General features: G+C 48.1%; 2 protein-coding genes across 2 annotated transcripts; one reads left to right on the top strand and one right to left on the bottom strand.

Annotated features, from left to right (window-relative positions):
* Positions 1-876: 876 nt before the first annotated feature.
* On the top strand, positions 877-4,668 carry LOC123090529 (GDSL esterase/lipase At5g03610). The gene is made up of 5 exons (XM_044511837.1): positions 877-1,028; positions 1,178-1,394; positions 1,607-1,695; positions 3,539-3,804; positions 3,888-4,668. The coding sequence occupies exons 1-5, from the start codon at positions 971-973 to the stop codon at positions 4,413-4,415; spliced, it is 1,158 nt and encodes a 385-aa protein (XP_044367772.1). The 5' UTR covers positions 877-970; the 3' UTR covers positions 4,416-4,668.
* Positions 4,669-4,782: 114 nt separating this feature from the next.
* Positions 4,783-10,867, bottom strand: LOC123090528 (protein HIRA). The gene is made up of 10 exons (XM_044511836.1): positions 10,629-10,867; positions 9,151-9,426; positions 8,674-8,925; positions 8,161-8,558; positions 7,077-8,079; positions 6,758-6,968; positions 6,428-6,662; positions 6,200-6,322; positions 5,925-6,042; positions 4,783-5,337 (listed from the first exon to the last, which is right to left on the bottom strand). Exons 1-10 carry the CDS (start codon positions 10,734-10,736, stop codon positions 5,068-5,070), a joined length of 2,994 nt encoding a protein of 997 aa, XP_044367771.1. The 5' UTR covers positions 10,737-10,867; the 3' UTR covers positions 4,783-5,067.
* Between the last annotated feature and the right edge of the window lie 1,095 nt (positions 10,868-11,962).

Below are 11,962 nucleotides of genomic sequence, written 5' to 3'. Positions count from 1 at the left end.
GAATATGTGCGTGCTTGGAGGCTTCTTCTGACTTGCTAGCTCGTGCTGCCACAGGAATGGAATCATCTTAACTATTCTTGAGAGTATTTTTATGTTGCTCAGAGTGGCACAAATTTGTTGGGGAGAAACTGCTAGAGAAAACAACATAGTATTAGAAACCAGATTTGATATTTACTATACCATGCAACTGAAAACAATTGTTTTTGAACTGAACTGATAAACAAATTTGGAGGACTGCGTTGGAACCACAATAGCTGGTGGAGGTCAGCTGTATGTTTGTGTACGTGCTAGGGCTAGCTCCCCGTCCTACCGTGGCTGACGAGGGGGGCTGGCCGGCTGGCTCGCTGTAGCACGACGGCGACGGTGGGCCGGCCGCTTCGGTGGCGGTTGGCCGTCCAGATCGATCGGCCGGTCAGACCCAGCGAGCGTGATATGATATTAATACGACGTCCTGACCAGAGCAGACACACGGCCGGGCAGCAGCGGCGGCCATTATTCGGGCTACGTATATATAAAGCCAAAGAAGAAAACCTAGTGTATATACGTACGCACTCCTGAGTCAAATATACACACACGCAAAATCCCAAGAAAAAAAAGAAGAATGTATTAAAAACAGCGTCTCGTAATACGTAAATTGTACCAGCACACAGGTACGTGTTGACCATGCACGCATGCATGGAGGGGTGCAGATACGGCGCGCTGACATGGGCGCCGTTGTGCGGTTTCGAGAACGGGAAGGAATAATGGCGGCGTCCGCTGATTGCCGGTGTGTCTCCATGTGTTCTCATCGCAGCCAGAGAGATGTATGGCCTACAGCTGCACCGCACGCCGTCTATAAATACCGCCAGGCCGGCCCATCCCTCTCCGTCCTTCCACACCACAAACCGCGCCATCGCTCGCACCCGCAGGGCGCCAGACGGGCGCGAGGCCGGCCACATACCACACCTCCTCCACAGCGCGCCGCGCGACCATGGAGCGTCGCCGGAGCCGCCCGCCGTCGGTGGCCGCCGCCGGAGTCCTCCTTCTCTGTAAGCAGCCAGTCGATCCGTCCGGGCCATAAAAGAGACCATTTATTGATCTCTCAGCTAACCACGCTGGCTCACTTCAATTCTGCCTCGCTCTCCGCTTCTCTGCCATCCACTCATTGATTGCCCTCTGTCTCTGTGATGAACTCTAGGCCTGGCGACGCTGGTGGTGGTCGGCGCGCTGCTGCCCGCTGCCTGGGCCGCGTCGGCGGACGGCTGCCCGGCCGGCGGCGAGCGGGCGAGCAAGCAGCAGGGGAGAAGTCGTGGTGGTCATCATCACCGGAAGCATGCGGCGGAGGAGGAGCTGTGGGTGTTCGGCGACTCGTACGCGGACACGGGCAACCTGGGGAACCTGGGGCGGGAGCTGACCAAAGTTTTAAATAACGCGCTAAGCATCTTAGCGCCGGACCTCTTTCAAATGCTATAGCGTGCTATAGCGGAGCTATAGCGGAGCTATAGCGCGCTATTTAAAATGTTTGTTCATTTGTTTGGACCGAAGTCTCTTAGCGCAAGACCTTTTGTAAACGCTATAGCGTGCTATAGCGGAGCTATAGCGGGCTATTTGAAACAGTGGAGCTGACCCACGCCTGGTACGACCCCTACGGCAAGACCTTCCCACGCCGCCCCGCCGGCCGCTTCTCCGACGGCCGCGTCCTCACCGACTTCGTCGGTAAGCCCATGCACCACACTCTGCTCCTCCTTTGCTAGTCCTAGTCTTCGCTGTTAATCACGACTAGTAGCACGGCGGCGCGCCACCAAGGCTCGCCGGAGAAGACGTAGCACGGCGGTGCAGTGGTGGGAGTAAATGCACGGGCGTACGCAGTTGGTCGTTGGGTCGTCATCATCATCCAAGGGGAGGGAAGGTCCGTCCGTCCAATAGATAGATAGAGATAGATAGTTGGCCGAATTGAAGCTGTGGATGGATGGATGAGCAATTCGCTCGCGCATTCATTGATTGATAGGCTGCCGGCATTCGTTGAGTTCTAACTAGTACATGGCCGGTAACTAATCCTCTTGCGGTTTTCCTTCTTCTTTTCCTTTTGAGTGCAACATGATCACCTACCCTCGTGCATCCGGCCGGCCATACGGCTAGATGCATGCGTTGCATGTCGCCGGCAAAATGGCCCACCACTACTCTTGACACGACATGGGAGTACTGCACGTACACCACAGGCTTATTACACCATATGAGGTCTCTGCTCAATCAAAAGGCTAATAGCATGGAAAGATCGACGCATCCAGTGCAACTCTAGCAGCTCTTCCGGTCAGAGTCCCGGGGATGGATGGCACGGAGGAGCCATGTGTGTCGGCTTGTCCGAAGCGCCGGCAGGTCCTCTCACCGTCAGATCAGACCGACATTTTTGTTGCAATGCAAAGCAGCTAAAGCTACGACGACGTAGGGTGGTGGTGCATCACCCTCAGCTACCAGTATCAACTGCATGCTAATACAGCGTTGCTCATCATAATATAAACACAGCTATAGCATTGCATATTCCTCACGCAGTGCTCTGTTTCGTGGGGAACTTTGATTTGAATATGTGCATGGTATAGATCACTAGCAAGCCAGATCTTTCTCCTACTGACTACGTGCTGCCATGTGCGCCATGCGCATTAGTATTATTTAGTTTACTTATTTATTTATCACCAGAAAAGTCTCAAAAGCTAGTAGCAAATCTGAATCTGCTAACGACTAAAGCCACAACTTGGTACACTTCCATTCCATGTCAGAGAAAGGGACAGTAAGATACTCCCGGCTCCGGCCACACCACCTGGCATCTTCCCGGCCCTTTCCAGCACAAAAGCTAGATAAATTAGCTGCTACTCGCTCCGTCTCAAAATAAGTATCTTTAATTTACTACTCCCTTCATCCTATAATGTAAAAACGTTTTTAACACTAGCGTAGTGTTAAAAACGTTCTTATGTTTTGGGACAGAGGAAGTATAACTTTACACTAAACTCGGTACAAAGTTGGGACACTTATTACGGGACGGAGGGACCCTCCGTTTTAAACTGTGCGTCGGATACTTTCTGCTTCGCCTGAGGCCAAAGGTGAAGACGGCGTGAGGAGCCACACGCGCCGGCCAAGGCAAGGCTGAGGCGTGATCTAATGGGAGCTGACAATAGCCGGCGGGAGCGGGTCTGAAACTTGACGGGGGCAGGTCGGGGGTGCGGGGTCGTCGGCGGAGCTATTGATCGGGGTGTGGCTTAGAAGTATGGCTTGGGTGGCGGCTAGAACGGCGGTGGGGAAGGTTGAGGGGAGGGCAGAGGGACCGCTGTTGGAGAAAGTAAAATGTGTGTTTTCTATTTTGACCGTTGGATGAAGATCTGGTGGTCCTGATGAAAGTACCGAGTCAGATTAAATTTTCAGGTAACTGACATATAGGCAAATGGTTACACTACACCATGAGATCATCACTAATCTATGTTTCAGATGAGTGTTTTGTACTGTCACCAACATAGTGTTTCCACTTAACTATGTTTTGATCTGACGCGGGATATGCATATGAGTGCAGCTTCGGCGCTGGGGATGCGGACGCCGGTGGCCTACAAGGCGCGGCGGCGGGCGTCGCAGGAGACCCTCGCGCGCGGCATGAACTTCGCCGTCGGCGGCGCCGGCGTGCTCGACACGGGCAACTTCCAGCGCAACATCAGCGCCCAGATCGACCTCTTCCAGGCCATGCACCACACCCAGCAGCGGGGCTGCGGCAAGCGGACGGCGCTCGTCGTCGTCTCCGGCAACGACTACGCCTACGCCGCCGACAAGGACAACGGCACCAGCGTACGTGCTCACCGTGCACCGGCCGTCGTTGTCTGACAAAGCTGCCAATCCATAACTGACGGACTTCTACTGCTCGTGTGCAGGCGGCGATCGAGTACATCCCGACGGTGGTGCGGGAGCTCCGGGGGCAGCTCCGGCGGCTGCGCGACGAGGCGGGGATGCGGAGGGTGGTGGTGACCAACCTGCACCCCATGGGGTGCACGCCGACATTCACCCGCCTGCTCAACTACACCGGCTGCGACCCGCTGGCCAACGCCGGCGCCGCCCAGCACAACGCCGCGCTCCGGTCCGTCCTCGCCGCCCTCGACCCCAACAACCGCACCTTCCTCCTCCTCGACGTCCACACCCCCTTCGCCGCCTTCCTCCTCGACGACGACAACAATGGTGACCATGACAACAAGAGGTTCAAGAGCACGCTGCGGCCCTGCTGCGAGAGCTTCAGGCCGGACGGCTACTGCGGCGAGGAGGACGAGAACGGCACGCGGCAGTACACGCTCTGCGACGACCCCGGCCGCTACTTCTACTGGGACGACGTGCACCCGACGCAGGCCGCCTGGGCCGCCGTCGCGCGCACCTTCAGGGCCGCCGTCAAGAGCTTCCTCTCCACCTGACAAGACATGGCCATGGTTTTTCATTTGTGATAGACAGAAGCTACCATTACTAGTACCCATCAGAAAGCAGCACTAACCAACACCCTTGTTCTCCCCTGTGTTCTGCTCCACCTGAAACAAACAGCCTCCAAAATACAAGAAGCAAGTGCAAAATTTGTTCCATTTGCTTCTCCCCCAGTGGCCTCGACAACTGAAATTTGCTATTCTATTCCGATTAAACATCGATATAAGTGAAGCCGATTAAAGATCGATATAAGCGAAGCCGAGCATTGAACTCTGACGCATGAGCGAACACCATTTCGCTTCAGAAAAGGAAGCAGATGCACCGCGCACCCTGCTCGTAATAAGAAACGGCATTGCGCCTATGGACCAAGAAGTTCCTCGGACCTTCTACGGATAAAACTGTTACAGAACCATCAGGCGACATCGCTTTCTTTCTACTGTTGTTACACTCGCGATACAGCGAACAGGTTAAAAGTCATTCCGCCGAGGTCACACCTTGACGAACACGCGGGGGACACTAGGAACTACAAGCAGAATAAAACAACCATCGGAAAGTTCTCAAAATAGATGCTATGGTGTATGCACTTTTCTCTATGCTTACCAAGGGGTCAATAAATCGCCAGCAAACCGGGGCGGAAGGGTTTGTTTGCTATGCGGCGGTGTCCTTGGCTTCTGTCGCGGGAGGTGTCACGTCCATTTTATCGACCTTGGCATCTGCTGCTGGAGGTGTCACGTCCATTTTATCGACCTTGGCTTCTGTTGCTGGAGGCGTCACGTCCATTTTGTCGACGTTTTCCTCGGCGGCGCTTTCGTACTCCGACAGCAGGTCCATGAACTCGTTGAGCAGCCGCTGGACTTTGCGGTTTGTGGCCATCGAAGGAAGTATGTCTTCCCTGAGAAGTTTATGTTTCTTCATTCCCTGCAAAAGTAGCCACCAACAAGTTTATTGATCGAAGAGCGCAAAGCTGACACCAAGTTGAAATCGAATAAAATTACTATTTGTGCCATAAATTCAAGGTTCAAAGCCCTTCGGCCTTCAGTTTAGCTAGAAATTGAGTATAATCAGAAGGTTCGGATAATCTGTCTTCTGTTAATCTAGAAAATGGAGTATAATCGTAAGGTTCAAATAATGTGTCTTCTGTTAATCTAGAAAATGGAGTATAATCGTAAGGTTCAAATAATCTGTCTTCTGTTAATCTAGAAAATGGAGTATAATCGCAAGGTTCAAATAATCTATTGCCACCAGTAAATTTATAGATTGAAGAACGCAACTGAAACCATGCTAAAATTGGATACAACTACTATTTATGCCACAAATTCAAGGTTTCTTTAGCCCTTCTGTGAATCTAGAAAATGTGAAAAATCGCAAGGTTCAAATAATCTGCCTTCCGTGAAGCTCGACTGCGTGTAACTGGATGAACTATAACAATTAGTATAAACAAACAATCTACGGAATAACTAACAAAGATAGGTATGCCATGGAGTCAAACAGAAAAGGAGCCTTACAAGAACATCAGGATCCCATGATGGATTATTCACATCGGTAGACACAGCACCAACCATGCCCATGGGAGGGCCAAGAAAGCTCTCACAGACTTCACGTAGGCGAGATTCATCCGCCTCTCTGCAGGCACAACAAGCATTTCAGCAAAGGATGATACTGCTCCAAGAAGACATCTCTCAACCAATTTGAACAGATAAAGTTCATGGTTACAGAAAATGCTAAAAGTCAAAAGAGCAGAATCTGTACAGATGAGCTGAATAAAATATAATGAGCTAACCTTGCCAAAAACCTTATGTAGGATAGGAGGCATTGGCGATATTCCTGTGAAGACTTCAAAGCCAATGAAGCTGCTAGCTGGGTCTCAAGATGGGCCCGCGTCTGCACCCCATCGTCTGTAACCCTGAGGTGGAAGCAGTCACATGGGTACATTCAGAGCAAACTCATCTTGTCATAGACACGTCTGAAGCATCTATAAGACTTAAATAAACCAAAGGAGCTTGCATACCTACTCCAAACAGGCTTTCTAGCCATGAACTTTCCTATATCAATCTGCAACTTTCCTAGCTCTCCACCTTGAGTAGAACTAAACGAGCTAGAAAAATTTGATGCTGGAAAACAATCATCCGCAATCCTTAGCCAGCACTTCATGCTCATATCGTAGAGGAAAGCATGCCGGGTGGCAAGGACAACCAAGGGCGAACCACATCTTGAGAACTTAGCAGATATAACCTTTACTGTACCTGTCACGCAAGAAAGAAACTTCAACTTCAAGAAACAACATGCATCAGACACTAATGCAGCAAGGTGAACTGAGGACTGGATGTAAATATTTTACCAGAATCTTTTGTTGATGCCTCATCTGGAGAGGTAACCAAAGAAGCCAAAGAATCTTGCAAGATGCAGGTCCTGTTATTGAGATCCCATATGTACATTAAACCTCTCCTTGTTACAAGTAACAATTTCCAGCAGTCGTCACAATCTATAAAAACAGCTGAGGAGCCCATCATCATCGCTGGCATTGCTCGCATCCCGCATTTTGTGTAAACCTAATCAAATCAGAACACAATTGATTGCATAGTTTAGGGCTAACAATCTTTAAACTGGCAATACACAAAATCAATGAATTAGATATTTGATTAGGGGTTATTTTTTACCTGCAGGCAGCCATCTTCACAGCCAACTGCCCAGAAGTTTGTGTTCCCAGCCAAGACAGTAACTTTTCCGGAGATGCGATCTGACCAAAGAGTTTCTGTTCCTTTTGTACATCTAATCTCGGTTTCTTTTGTTGAAAAGGAACCACCCAGTCCAATCATATCACCTGCAGAACGTTCTACCGGCTTGGCTTCAAGGCAGACTGGCAAAGAATCATCATTGTCCTTCTTATTGAATACAAAAATAGAGAGCTCAGAGGAGGAGGCCAGCAAGCCTGGAACAACAGAACCAGTGTGTTCAACACTCAACCTTCCATCCCTGCCAGTACCAGCTGAAGCTTTTTGAATAACAAGACTCTCGCTAATGTTAGCTCTTGCTGTGATGCCAGAGCGTTCCCTAACTCCACAATTGTTACAGTTACCCGTACCATAGGATGATCTTATTCCATTCTCTCCAGGGCGCATTCGCTGATCTAGGGATGAGAAATCAACAACTTGACTCTGAGGACGGTTGGACAAGTTTTCCTGGTTAGAAGGAAATCCCACTGCCTCTGGAATTATTCTTTTCCGACCATCAGGACGCCGGTATTCCCTTTGTTTTACTGGACTAGATACCCGGGTAACTTTAGAGGTGTCATCAGCTGCTTGACCTGCTGTTTTCTTTTCGGCTTCAGGTAGAGTTTCAGGAGCTTTCTGACTCTCCACAACCACAACAGGAGGTGGTTTAGGTACATCTGCAGGAACTTTTGGGGGCGCTTGATATTGTTGGACGATAGGTGTCGCCTTCTTGGCAGCCAATTGCTTCACTGATGCTTCTTCTAGCAGCAACTGCGCAGGGCTTTCAGCTAGATTTGATTGCCTCCCTCTGACATCACCATATCTACTCCTCTTTAATTCATCCAGTTCAGAATCACTTAGCCTGTATCCAAGCTCCTTTGCTTCGAAGTGAAAGGTCGCAACTGATCCATCCAGAGAGCATGCGAAGAGTGAATAACCATCAGGGCTCCTGTAAGGGAGAAAAACGGTTCCACCGTTAGCCGCAAATGGCAACATTTTTTGTTACAAATGTAAGGTTAAAGTGTCTTACCAAGATAAATCAACCACGCTTTGAGTGAAGAAATGCTTAGCAACAAACAATGGCCGGGCACCTGCTGTTGTCCAAACAGTAATAGTCCGGTCTTGACTTCCAATAGCAATAACATTATATGGTTGATATTCTTTTGCTGATGTTTTTGATGCTCCATTGGCCCATCCAGCTGGTGCCGTCTTTGCGTCTTGACCAGTAGCTAAATTCTTACGGAACATCGAGTGATTAAACTTCACCACCACCACAGGCGCATTATGTCCCAGAAAGTCAAAAGTTGCAGTCCACTCGCCCCGTTCAAGCACAGGGGCCGAGTGCCTAGGTTTCTGGAAACCATGAGTTGTGGTTATGAAGTGGCCACAGGGCGACCAAGCAAGCCGCCTAAAAAATGTCGAACCAAGCTGCGGAACACAGAAAAGCAATATTTTTCAGTAAGAAAGACTTCTCTGCAAACAAAAGACATGTCAGACACAGAAACAGTAAATTGATAACAAAATGGCATGAAACATAACATACAGATTTTGACCAATGGCCTTCAGTCTTGTGAGCGAGACTCCAGTCACTCGTACGCCATATGATAACAGTCTTGTCATCTGACTGGCTTGCAATAAAAGATCCAATAGGATCCCAAGTAACTCCTTTAACTAAGCTGGAATGCCCCCGCAAGACGGCAGTGCAAATACCGTTTGTCATGCTCCAAATGTGAACAGTATTGTCCAAGCTGCCGCTAGCCAACGTCGAGTCATCAGGGGACCAATTTAGATCTACCTACTTTCGGCATAAGAAACAGATACATGATTAATACAAAAGACAAACAAAGGCAGCTCTGAAATTTTGGCAGATCATTACCACATTCAGATCTACCTACTTTAGGCATAAGAAACAGGAGTGTGTTCAATAGGAAAGATTAAAGATCACAGTGTCAATATTTTTATCAGGTTTCCATAAATTGGAAAGAAAGATAGCTAGACTGAAATTTTGGCAGATAATTACCACATCCGCAGTATGCCCCCTTAAGGTCATAACGACCTTCCAATTTTCTATATCTGCAGGTTCTCCACTTCCAAACTCAGATGTACCGGAACCAGCTTTCCTTTCATGAATTAGGATAGCTTGATCGTCCGATCCTGAAGCAAGATAGCGTCCATGCTTGGCCCATCTCACACAGTTTACTGATCCGAAATGGTCACGCATTGTGGCCAACAATCTTTGGTTGGAATCATCATTTTGATTGTCTTTGCTCACGGATTTCATGTTCCATATGCGAACCTATGTTTGAAGAAGGCAAACAGATGGAGATTAGCAACGGGCATGTTACTTAACAAATCGGTTAAGATAGAAAAAATAAAGTACAAGAGTTGATGCAAAATTCTTGCAGTATGACACAACAACAAATTAACAACATCAGCACTGCAGAATCCAACCAATATATCAGCATCGTTAAACAAACATCCTACCAATAAATTTGACTAACAGTCAACTATTTCAGTAAATAAATCATGATTCACGAACCATAAATTTCTATTAATTACCTTCCATGAGTAAGAAAAATGGCTCAATTACCATCATAAGAATGGTAGGCTTGAGCCCCAAAAAATTTCAAGCTTGACCAAAGAGTGCCACCAAATAACAACAAGTTCCTAATACTATAGCAGAAACTAACTTCAGGCCCTGTTTGGTTCATAAGTCTTAAGACTTTTTTTAGTCCCAACTTATAAGTCCCAAGTCCCTAAAAAGTCCCTACCTGTTTGGTTCCTGGGACTTAACATGGACTAAAAGACCATATTACAACTATAAGTCCCTAAAAGACTCTCCTTGAGAGTCTTATTTCATAAGTTCCAAATGCCCACTTTAAGTCCCTATAAGTCCCTCCTGTTTGGTTTAGATGGGACTTATAGGGACTTTTTTAAGTCCCTAAACCAATAAGTCCCTGAAAACAAACACCCTCTCAGTCGAGGACAACAATGAAGAAGCGGAACCAACTGAGACACACAACCACACAGATTCCTGTAAGCCGGAAACGACAGCACTGAACCTCGCAAGCTTATGCAGAGAACGACATATAAAGCGAGCAAAGATACGGCTACAACACTGAACTTCACACGCTTATGCACGGAACGACATATAGAGTGAGCAACAATCGGCGCTACGACACACTGATTTGTACTATTTCCATCCACACTTGGCCTCAACGCCGAAATTCATGGCTGGAAAGAACTGAGCTTGGCACTACATCCCGTAAGCCGGAAACGACAGCACTTAACCTCGCACGCTAATGCAGAGAACGGCGTACAAAAACGAGCAATTGCTGCCACTACATCACAATGATGTGCACTATTTCCACCTACACTGAACCTCGACGCCGGATTCGCCGCCGGAAAGAACCGAGCTTGGCCAAGCCAAGCCGAATTCCCGGTGTACAGAGCTCAAATCACGCGAGAAAAATTAGCAAGAGGGGGAAAAAAATCAACCTTCTGGTCGCCGCCTCCCGTGGCGAAGCGGAGGCCACTGGGCTGGATGTCGATGGAGAAGATCTGCAGGCCGTCATGGCGAACCCAGCTGGGCTTCTCTGTCAGCATCTCCGCGCCGCCCTCTACCTGCCGCCGCCGCCGCCGCCCCCCCTTCTTCGTCAAGCCGAGGCGCCCATGACCAAAACCCTAGAAACCGAAAACCCTAGCTCCGGCACGGCCCCAGGGGGGGGGGGGGGGGGGGGGGGAGGCTCCGGGCTTCGGGATGCCGGAGGCGGGGGGCGGGGGCGATTTACGGAGGGAGGCGGCGGGGCTCGGGGACGGCGGCGAGAAGGAGGGCGGCGGCGGCGGCGGCGCGAGGAACACGGCGGCGAGGGAGGTGGGGACGAACGGGGGCGTTCGTGAGAAGGGCAAAAAAATTGAATCGAATCGAAGAATTGAAAGAAAAATTACAAATTTAGAAACTTGATTCACAACTGCTGCTTTGAGATTCGTGCTGGTTTTGTTTTGTGTCCTTTGCATTCATCTACAAGCATCCGATGTGTTGTATTGGTAGGTGCATTGTGGGGGTTGTGTGAGGTGTTGTGCAATGTGACTTGGAAGCTTCTAGAGGCCACTGCCAATTTGACATAGAGACATTGGTCTGCTAGGACAAGACTTGCCAAAAATTGGCAGCTTTTGTGGATCAGTTTGCCTAATTCACATCTAGATGTTTTTTAAGGATGTCACATCAAATCTCCAACAAAATATATAATACAGCAACAAGAAACAAAAAACTTGAACAAAAAAATAGACCACAACCAGAGTGAAAATCAGTTTAGATGTATCCTAGACAGACCCTTTGTGAATTGGCAAGATAACTTTGTAACCAATTAGGTAAATATCATGTGTTGCTATGCGATGAAAAATCTAGAAACAATAACGGCATGTGAAGCGGTATATTATGGGCGGTTTCGAAAAGAATAGCTAGAAAAGTGGATCAGACTATTAGGGAAAATATTCGCAAAAAAAGAGAAAATACCGTTGGAAAATCCCTAATTATCTCCAAGTCTAATTAAATGCACGTCTAATTAATTAATTATATTAATGACTCGGTTTTCAAATTGATTTTTCAGGAATAAATTCATGTTTAAATGGACCTAATTAATTGCACATGCAATCAAATATTTGGCTAATTAATATATATACATATATATAATATATTATATAGACACACACACATATTGGATTGACTAAATATATAATCAACGTAAAAAAGATAGTGTAAAATATACATAAATGCAATTTTTCTGGCTTTTTTTTCTTATGACAAATACACATATAAATGGGACGTGGAT

Source organism: Triticum aestivum, chromosome 4B, assembly GCF_018294505.1.
Source record: "Triticum aestivum cultivar Chinese Spring chromosome 4B, IWGSC CS RefSeq v2.1, whole genome shotgun sequence".
In the NCBI taxonomy this organism is placed as follows: domain Eukaryota; kingdom Viridiplantae; phylum Streptophyta; class Magnoliopsida; order Poales; family Poaceae; genus Triticum; species Triticum aestivum.
This window is presented reverse-complemented; position numbering and strand designations above follow the sequence as displayed.

Excerpts from the sequence above, each read along its gene's own strand:
- LOC123090529 (XM_044511837.1), top strand. The coding sequence starts at position 971 with ATGGAGCGTCGCCGGAGCCGCCCGCCGTCGGTGGCCGCCGCCGGAGTC. Across the intron at positions 1,029-1,177 it reads CGCCGGAGTCCTCCTTCTCT|GCCTGGCGACGCTGGTGGTG; the intron begins GTAAGCAGCCAG and ends GATGAACTCTAG. Across the intron at positions 1,696-3,538 it reads CGTCCTCACCGACTTCGTCG|CTTCGGCGCTGGGGATGCGG; the intron begins GTAAGCCCATGC and ends ATATGAGTGCAG.
- LOC123090528 (XM_044511836.1), bottom strand. The coding sequence starts at position 10,736 with ATGCTGACAGAGAAGCCCAGCTGGGTTCGCCATGACGGCCTGCAGATC. Across the intron at positions 8,080-8,160 it reads AGCGTGGTTGATTTATCTTG|GAGCCCTGATGGTTATTCAC; the intron begins GTAAGACACTTT and ends TCTCCCTTACAG. Across the intron at positions 6,969-7,076 it reads GTGAAGATGGCTGCCTGCAG|GTTTACACAAAATGCGGGAT; the intron begins GTAAAAAATAAC and ends TGATTTGATTAG.